At 39.6% G+C, this 8,308-nt stretch overlaps 1 protein-coding gene across 1 annotated transcript; it reads right to left on the bottom strand.

Annotated features, from left to right (window-relative positions):
• Positions 1-588: 588 nt before the first annotated feature.
• fbxl6 (F-box and leucine-rich repeat protein 6) lies at positions 589-8,104 on the bottom strand. The gene is made up of 10 exons (XM_020642237.3): positions 8,012-8,104; positions 6,209-6,796; positions 5,700-5,858; positions 5,549-5,612; positions 5,104-5,235; positions 4,383-4,490; positions 3,712-3,825; positions 2,703-2,934; positions 2,133-2,376; positions 589-1,417 (listed from the first exon to the last, which is right to left on the bottom strand). The coding sequence occupies exons 2-10, from the start codon at positions 6,739-6,741 to the stop codon at positions 1,288-1,290; spliced, it is 1,716 nt and encodes a 571-aa protein (XP_020497893.1). The 5' UTR covers positions 6,742-6,796; positions 8,012-8,104; the 3' UTR covers positions 589-1,287.
• Positions 8,105-8,308: the final 204 nt, after the last annotated feature.

Raw genomic sequence — 8,308 nt, 5'->3', positions numbered from 1 at the left:
TGTCTGAAAATCAAATGTTTGCCTTTTTTTTTTAACCATTTTGCCAGATCAACTTTTTTAAAGGAACTTTACTACAATGGTCTTGATGTACAGTAGCCCGATACAACACATACTGTACAACTGGACTCTCTGAAAAATGAGCACCTTTTGGAAAAATATATTGAGCTTCTGAAGATCCCATTAAGTCTATGATTCAACAAAATTAGAAGGACAGCATCCTCTAGTGGAAGGTAATTAAACCTACTTAAATGTGTCATACTGATTTTTTTATTTTACTTCAGATATTTCTATAAAAATGCATTTGTTGGGAAAAACTAAGTTCGGGTGAAACAAAAAGCACAACGTACCTTTTAGATATCCTGGTATACACTTCTGAATAAATGTGATTCAGATAATTGCAACCCAACATCTCTGTCATTGTTACGCTCTTACCCACTGAGTGACATTAGAAGAGCAACATGTTTGGTTTCTGCCTTCTTCTAACAGTAAGGTTAGCTTTTATAGTATATTGTCTGTTTTGTGTTTAAGTGAGTGAGTGTATTTATAAAGCACCTTTCAAGGGCAGATGTCACAAAGTGCTTTACAATAAACAGTTCAAAAAGTAATTTAATATAGACAATTACATGAAAGCAGACATAGATGGATCAAACAAAGGCAAGTCTGAACAACTGTTTTTTTTTAAATATCTTCAGAGTTCACAGCTCTCAGTTCCAGTGGGAGACTTTTCTAAATATTAGGAGCAAAAACCTGAATGGCACACTCTTCTTAAGATTCAAGTCTGATGTGAGGATCCATCATCAAGCCCTGATCAGAGGACCTCAGGGTCCTGCTGGTGTTGTACAGCTTCACAAGTTCTTGAATACAATTAGGTGCTTGTAAATACAAAATCACAAGAATTTCTAACTGGATTCTGTAATGAATGGGAAGCCAAAGACACAAAGACATGTGTAACATGAGACCTTTAAGATGATTTTACCAGCTGCTAAGCAGCAGCATTTTTTTATTTGTAGGCGGTTCAAGGTGAGATGCTAAGATGTATGAAAAGAGAGTTGCAGTAGCCTTAGCTCTGGACACATCAAGCCTGAGTTTAGCTATTTTTCTTAAATGGTGAAGTGAGGAGTATATCAAACATGCTGATAACAGAAATCATGTAAAACACATTTAAAAAAACATTTCAGGGTAAAATACCTACATTACTTTACAACATAATACAAAAAGAGGCATTCTAAAATGTTTACATCAGTAAGAATCAGTTCCCTCATTTCTGTAAGCAAAAACATATGAAATCTAGTCCAATTTGTCTAGCAGCTGGCGAATGTCTTCTTGGCCTCTGTAGATTCTCTTCATTCCTCTTGGAAGATAACGGCATGATGAAAGGTTGAGGTAGTTAAGAGAAGTCATCTGGCCAATGACTGACCTAAAAAAACAAACATTTTTATTTGGGAAATCTTTGGAAAAAACCCCTACAGAACTAAGGTTTAGAATATTTTACTGATTGATTCTCAGGGCGCACTAGGCAATCCGTACCATGCCCAAGCACGCTTCACCCTCAACCTATTGTTTGAATAGTGAGTGCTCCGATCTGTACACTTCCTTGGTACGCTTGGAAGGTGTGCTTTGGCACGGTACAGTTCATGCACAAGCACAGCACGGGTACACGTGGACAGCCTTCATTATGGAGGAATCCCAGAGTGTTCTGGCTGTATCTGACTAAAATGACTCAAAATAAGCCACAAAGTCAGTGAAGTAACTGTCTAGTTCTTTATGTTGTTCTCTTTATGTTGTCCGGACGCGGATTCTTTCTTTGACATTTTTTCATTTTTTGAGTCTGTCTTTCTTGTAAACTGAGCACGCTTCATGATAACGTAAAGCCGTGCAAGTGTTGTATAACGGCGTATGTACAAGAGGTAACCATGCTCAGGCCCAGTTAGTCCTGGAGCAGTGTGAGTGCAGCCCAGCGGGGGAATCAAAATATCTAAATGAGGAGCAATCGTTGCTTCAGCATAGTATGGGACAACTGGGCCTAGTGTGAGTGCTCCCTCGCTCAGTTCCGTCTAGTCAACTTGTCAGTGAATTACTTTTAGATTTCTTTTTGACAAGTCAAGTTAAGGAGATGACTTTGCATTAAATACCTGAGTGCAGGGGGCGTGATCCTGGTCCCACTCAGGTTGAGTGAACGCAGCGTGTCTGCCTCTGTTCCCCGACCAAAGTAGCTCATTGCTATCTCCAACTCCTCCTCAGTGAAGAGCTGATTTGCAATGTCAAGCTGTTGCAGTGTTCGACTCCACTTCTCTGTCACCATGTGAAGTCCTTTTTTAGTGGACGACGACCCAACGTTACTGGTGAAGTACTGTCCCCAGTAGAGACACTCAAGCTCTGCCAAACACAAACACAACAAAGAGGACGCAGTCATTTAATTGGGTTTTTGATGCAAACTTGGATCAATCAATCCAAATCCAAACACAGCTAGGTTTTAAATAAGTGTCTTCAAAATATGACCTAGACTTTTGTGTAACTGTGTGGTCCAAGAAAACGCAGCAAGATCAAATCATTCTACATCTCAAATTATTTTTTGGGTCTTTGTTGGTTACAAATAAAGAACAGTCAAACAAACACTTAAGTATCGGGCTCTTTCAAAATCAAACATAATTTACTTCATAAAATATAAAAAAATTGAAGTATATGTTGTAAGAAAGTCCTACCATCACAAGGCAGGGCTGCAAGACCGGAGGGTGTGATTCTCGAACAGCCTCGGAGGTCCAGCACGCGCAGCCTGGTGGAGCCAGAGAGAATGTCCCTCAGGTCTTTGTCGGTCATGTAGGAATAAGACGTGGTTGCGATACACATCTCCTCCAGCAACGGGAAGCCTAGCGTTGAATCGGCATCGTTGCGAAATGTCTTAAGCAGAGGTCTGACATTTAGCATCCGGAAGGTCTGACGGTGAGTATAAAGGATGAAGAACCGGATGGTGAACACGATAACCACTGATAGTTTACTGATTAATTACACAATCATACAACATAGACATGCAAAATATAAAGTTTCCCCATCACAAGAAAATAAATCATTTATGGTTGAAACTGCCCTCGTTGTATTACACTGCATGTGTAATGACCAGTTTCTTTATTAAAGGCAGGGTTGGTCATTTTCTAAAAACTAGCATGATTTTGAAAGTAGCCCTGTCTGCACCCACCCCCTCCCCTCTGTGCTCCCTCAAAAGCCACGCCCCCCACTTACATGCACGAGCGCCACATGGTGTAGAAACTACGTCGTCTCATGTCGCATTCAGCTTCAGTATAAACTCCGTCATCGGTGACGCGCTTTGAGTGTGGGCTAGTGCACGCAAGGGGTAGAGAACGAGCAGGGAGACAGGGAGCCGCCTGATTGGTTCATCAGATTGGTACCTCGTGGCAGACATTGGTTGAAGTTTTTACAGGCTTACAAACTGATACAGATGACGGATTTTCTTCGTTCCTTTTTCAGAGAACTTGAGTTATTAATTTCTGTAAGGACCTAAAGACAACTTCAACCAAAATCGGAAAAAGTCTATCTGGAGGAAATTACCAACCCTGCCTTTAAGCAGTGCTTCCACTTTGAAGCGGGGTCATTCTAGTACCAGATTTAAAAAAAACAACAACAACATGATCATACAATCATCATCTACTAGTCAAATGAACAGTAAGTCTTATAGGAAAAGGCAGATTGTTTTACCTTGAGGTTAGGGCATGCCATCTGAAGTGCCTGGATGTTGATATGAAGTTCACAGTCCTTACTGTCAAGTTTTGTGTTCACCTCCAACAACTCCAAATCCGGACAGAGTCCCCTCTGAAAACACACATATCATCTGTTGTGTATAAAGTTCACCATGTGCTCTGTCACATTAGCTCAGTACACAGTAACATCAATAAAACCTGTAGCGGCGTTCCTGAATATGAAGCTGCTGAGAGGCTAAGGTTGGGCTTAATATATTTGTCAGACGCGCGTTCAAAAGAATACTGTGATACATAAAAATAAGTTTGACTTTTTTATTAACGTAAAAAAAGATAATCAACTTAACTTATAATAACGTGCATTAACTCATAATTACAGTGAACCAGAAACAATAGCGGTCAACATAAAATACGGCAACCCAGCTCACCCCCTCTCTTCCACTGAGAACAAAAAATGAACAGGTGAGTTAAATCAACACATCTCCGCCCATACCCATGTGACCCGACATCCCCCCCACTCAACACAATAGTAATACATGATATAATAATCAATAACCCAAAATACCAATATATAACAGACTACCTTAACCTTAAATAAATACCACAAAGACAATTATGTCAATCCATGGCTCCAACAAAACCCATGAAGAAAAAGAAGAGGGCGGGGCTTACTGTGACGGCAGCCAGGACTCTGTTATAACTTATTCCATGAGTGTACAGCATTTGCTTGATCTGGCTCCCATGGCTTTCCAGGAACTCCAGGAATCCTTCAACCTGAAACTAAAGTGAGAAGCAGGTTATGTATTTTATTGTAAGTTGATAATGAACACCTGTTGGGGATAGCTGGCTGTTGCTAGTGTATCAAAAGAAACAATAACAAGCCATACGTTATAAATCTCTTAATAATCCTTTTTACTTCATTTGCTGAATTACAAGTGTTACACATTTTGTCATTGCTTTTATCATCGTATTAACACAGGGAGCGCAGTCTTTCAATAGAAATTGCACTGCTCTGATTGGTCCAGTCTCTATGAATGAGAGCTGACTAGCTGACAGGGAGTCTGTGGCTCAGTGGGTAGAGTCGTCGTCTGTAAACCGCAAATTCGAGGGTTCAATCCTCAGCTCCTGCAGCAACATGTCCGCTCTTGTCCTTGGGCAAAACACTTAACCCCAAGTTGCTCCCGCAGCTTCGTTGGCGGCTCATGAATGGGATTAGTTACTTCTAAAGGTCTCACTACATATCACTGCCATCAGTGTGTGAATGGGTTGGTTTAAAGGTTTAAAGGTTTAAAGTTCACTGAAGATAATAAACTTTTGGGGACATCTTTTTAATTAATGAGTGCAAAATCTCCATCAAAAACTAAACCCCTGCTAAGCCTGGTTCCTGACTTACCTCTGAATATTGAAGATTGATGCTCTGCAGAGACCGGCTGTGCAGACTGAGGCTGTGGAAGGCGTCCCCCGTCAGGCCCGTACAGTACGAGAGCGTGAGGGAGCGGAGGTGGGGCGAGTTCTGCGACACCGTCTAAAATTGATCACAACATGAAACGAAAAAAAAAACATTTGGTTGATCAACATGTGTTGAGATGTTTAACTCCTCATTTTGGAAAAATGCAAACAACTTTCAGGGAATCTTTTGCAAAAAGAAAAAACATACAGACGACTGGTACTTTCACCCTCGCTCATATTTTATACAAAGACGGATCTCGTCTCTCAGATTCACTCATTATACTGTAATCTGTACGTTTTGTATGAAATAAAACTGAACTTCTGTTCAATGTTGTAATTGGCAAATAGCATTATATTAGAAAAGAAGAATAAAGGTTGGGATGACTGACCTCGACTGCATAGTTAACGTTTTTTTTCCAGTGATAGAGAGAGAAGTCTCGAAGCTGGGAGAATCTGGAAAACAAGAAATAAAAGGATTTTTTTTAAAAACCTGAAAATATCAGTTCACATAATGTATATTTTTAACTAATACAACCAGACCTGTTCTGTGACAGCCAGGTAAGGGTTCCCTTGATCCTCTTCTCAGTGGTTGGTTGTTGGCTTTTCCCAGGTGCGATCCAGCAGTGACCTATAGTGACCTTTCTCCACAGGGCAGGACTGGAGGCAGCGGCGTTCCACAGATGACAAACTCTCCCCACCCTGACCAAATTATTAACAAATACAACGATCAGGAGTTGAAGAAAAGAACACAACAGCTATTTCAAGTGCTTATCTTATTGTGAAAAATATCTGCAGAATCTTATGGAGGTTTAATGTGATAAAAAATTGTAAAAAACATTTTAAAAAACTATTTTTTTCCCGCAAGTGTTCAATAGCGATTTTAAAAATATTAATTTTGGAATATAGAATTTTTTTTACTAGCACGTTTCAGCTGAGTGAACTAACAGTATTAATGAAATAAAGGATCTGTATGCTCATAATATGAATCTATGTTTGAAGAATTTGCTTATTGCAGTCAAAGCGAATCAAAACAAACGTGCGTTCATTACCTGCATAGAAATGGTACAGCACCGTCTTGGGTGACCACGAATTGAAAAATGTTGATGAGCACCTCCTCAGGAACACTTTGACCCCACCTGTGGTCCATAGCATCTTGAGGCACAAAGAACGTAACGTCTGTTTTTTCTGTCTTTTCAACGGGCACAGCCACCAGTTTAGGCTTGGGAGCACGAACGGTCTTTTTTCTCACACTCTGCCCAGCTTTACTTTTTCCTTTCGCTAGCTTTTTCTTTTTGCTGCCCTTCTTTGGGGGCTTCCAGGCAGAGCCCTCATACTGAGAGGTTGTACTCGATATGACAAAAAGCATGTCTTCCCCTTGTTCCACTCTGTAGCCAGGCTGGGAGACCCTGGGCTTTTTTCGCTTTTTGGATTTTGCATTTTTGGGCTCACCGGTGGTCCTCTTCAAAGACGCTTTCTTTGGCTTTGGTGCGTCTTGTCCATGGCCTGATGTTTTTGATGTGCTCGGTGCCGTGTCCTCTCTGCTGTCACTGCTTGGTAAAGGCTGCGTTTCAGAGGAATCCATTGCATGCTGCTACCTAGCCGAGTTTATCACGAGTTTTGAAGTGACGGATGAGCATCTGAAAGAAGAATCAGAAGATGATCTATTTGTATCTGTGCAGGAGAATAAATCTCTCCAGCGTTGATAGGAAATGTCAACAGTGGAATAAAAGAAATTAAACTCAACAGATCAAACTATAAAACCTAGTTTATTAGTTTAAGTCCATCAGGACAAAGTTCAGCTTATTTGATATGCACTTAAATCTCATGCCGGTGTCACATTATGAATTTAATTCTGCTTTTATCTCCAATTTTTTTTGTAAAAGACGCACAAAGCTAAGACTTAAAAGCAACATTAGAGCTCCACCTTTATTTTTCAGCAGTATTGGTATTCAGCCATCGAACATAAATCAATTATTTTAAACAATATAAACAGTTAAAAAAACAAAGTCGACAAAGAAGTGACTGAACAGACAGCTTATAAAAGCCTGTCCTACATTCTCACCAAATTAAGCTTCCAGAAGAATAAAGACAAACAACAACAGACAAATTCACATTTATAATCCTTCCTTAGCTGTGCAAAGCATTTTAAAAAACACAAACAGAGCCCCTTAAGTCCGAAAAGTAAAAAAAAAAACAAAAAAAAACATATTCTGGGCACAATATTCTAACCCAGCGCACAGGATTTTAATTTTCATAACTTTTTGGGACTTCAGGTGTTCCTACTATTCCATAAATTAACCCCAACTATTGAAACACATCCCCTTTAAAAACCTGTTTTTGCATTTTGCACAATAAACTTACAAACTTTTTAAAATCATATTTGCTCTGCCGGATTGAAAACAACTTTTGTATACAGTCTAGGTGTGAATTTAACTTTGCTCTAATCATTATTTACATTATTTTTGTAAAAAAATCATTGAATTTCATAATAAAGTCTATGGAGGATTTGTGTGTGCATAAAAATGACTTTGTTACTTAAACCCATAAGGAATAAAATAAGCATATATTTATCAATAACCATCATAGAAATACAAGTTATGGATTTATGTGGCATCAATCACAAGCAAGCCTCTTAACTCATAGAAGCACAAAATGTTAAACTGCTTTGTTACATTACTTCGATCAAACTGCCTGCACTGTTACAATGAAGTCCTCAATAAATCATGCAATATCAAAGGCAGGAAAAAAATGCATAACAACTGTTTCTACGCTGACAACTCGTAATATATTTACACTCTTCTTTCTAAATCAAAAAATGGCACTTTGTATTGTTTGTTGTTAGATTACATTACCTGCTGCTAGTTCCTGAAAACGGCTAGCCTTGCAGCCCCACAATGCATTTCAACCCCCCTCTGTGATTGGTGGACACTTCAGAAAGGGGCCCGCCTTTTTGTACAACCATCCAATCCGCGGACCCAGCCAACTGTATCGCCTCTGTTGCCAAGTTGCATTCACGTGGTGTCGGACACATGGGAAAAACGAGATTCCGAGTTGTAAAATGAACTGCTCAAGTCGGAAACTCGGGAAAGAGTTTAAAGTGCTTAACGTCAGAATCGTCATCACACGAGGGGGAAAATATGTTTTATTAA

This window comes from Labrus bergylta, chromosome 19 (genome assembly GCF_963930695.1).
Source record: "Labrus bergylta chromosome 19, fLabBer1.1, whole genome shotgun sequence".
Classification (NCBI taxonomy): Eukaryota; Metazoa; Chordata; class Actinopteri; order Labriformes; family Labridae; genus Labrus; species Labrus bergylta.
The sequence above is the reverse complement of the archived record's forward strand: the minus strand, read 5'-3'. Positions and strand labels throughout refer to the sequence as shown.

Coding starts and splice junctions, on each gene's coding strand:
- fbxl6 (XM_020642237.3), bottom strand. CDS start 6,741: ATGGATTCCTCTGAAACGCAGCCTTTACCAAGCAGTGACAGCAGAGAG. Junction 2,377..2,702: donor TGCAGCCCTGCCTTGTGATG/GTAGGACTTTCT, acceptor TGTGTTTGGCAG/AGCTTGAGTGTCTCTACTGG. Junction 1,418..2,132: donor ATCACGCCCCCTGCACTCAG/GTATTTAATGCA, acceptor TTGTTTTTTTAG/GTCAGTCATTGGCCAGATGA.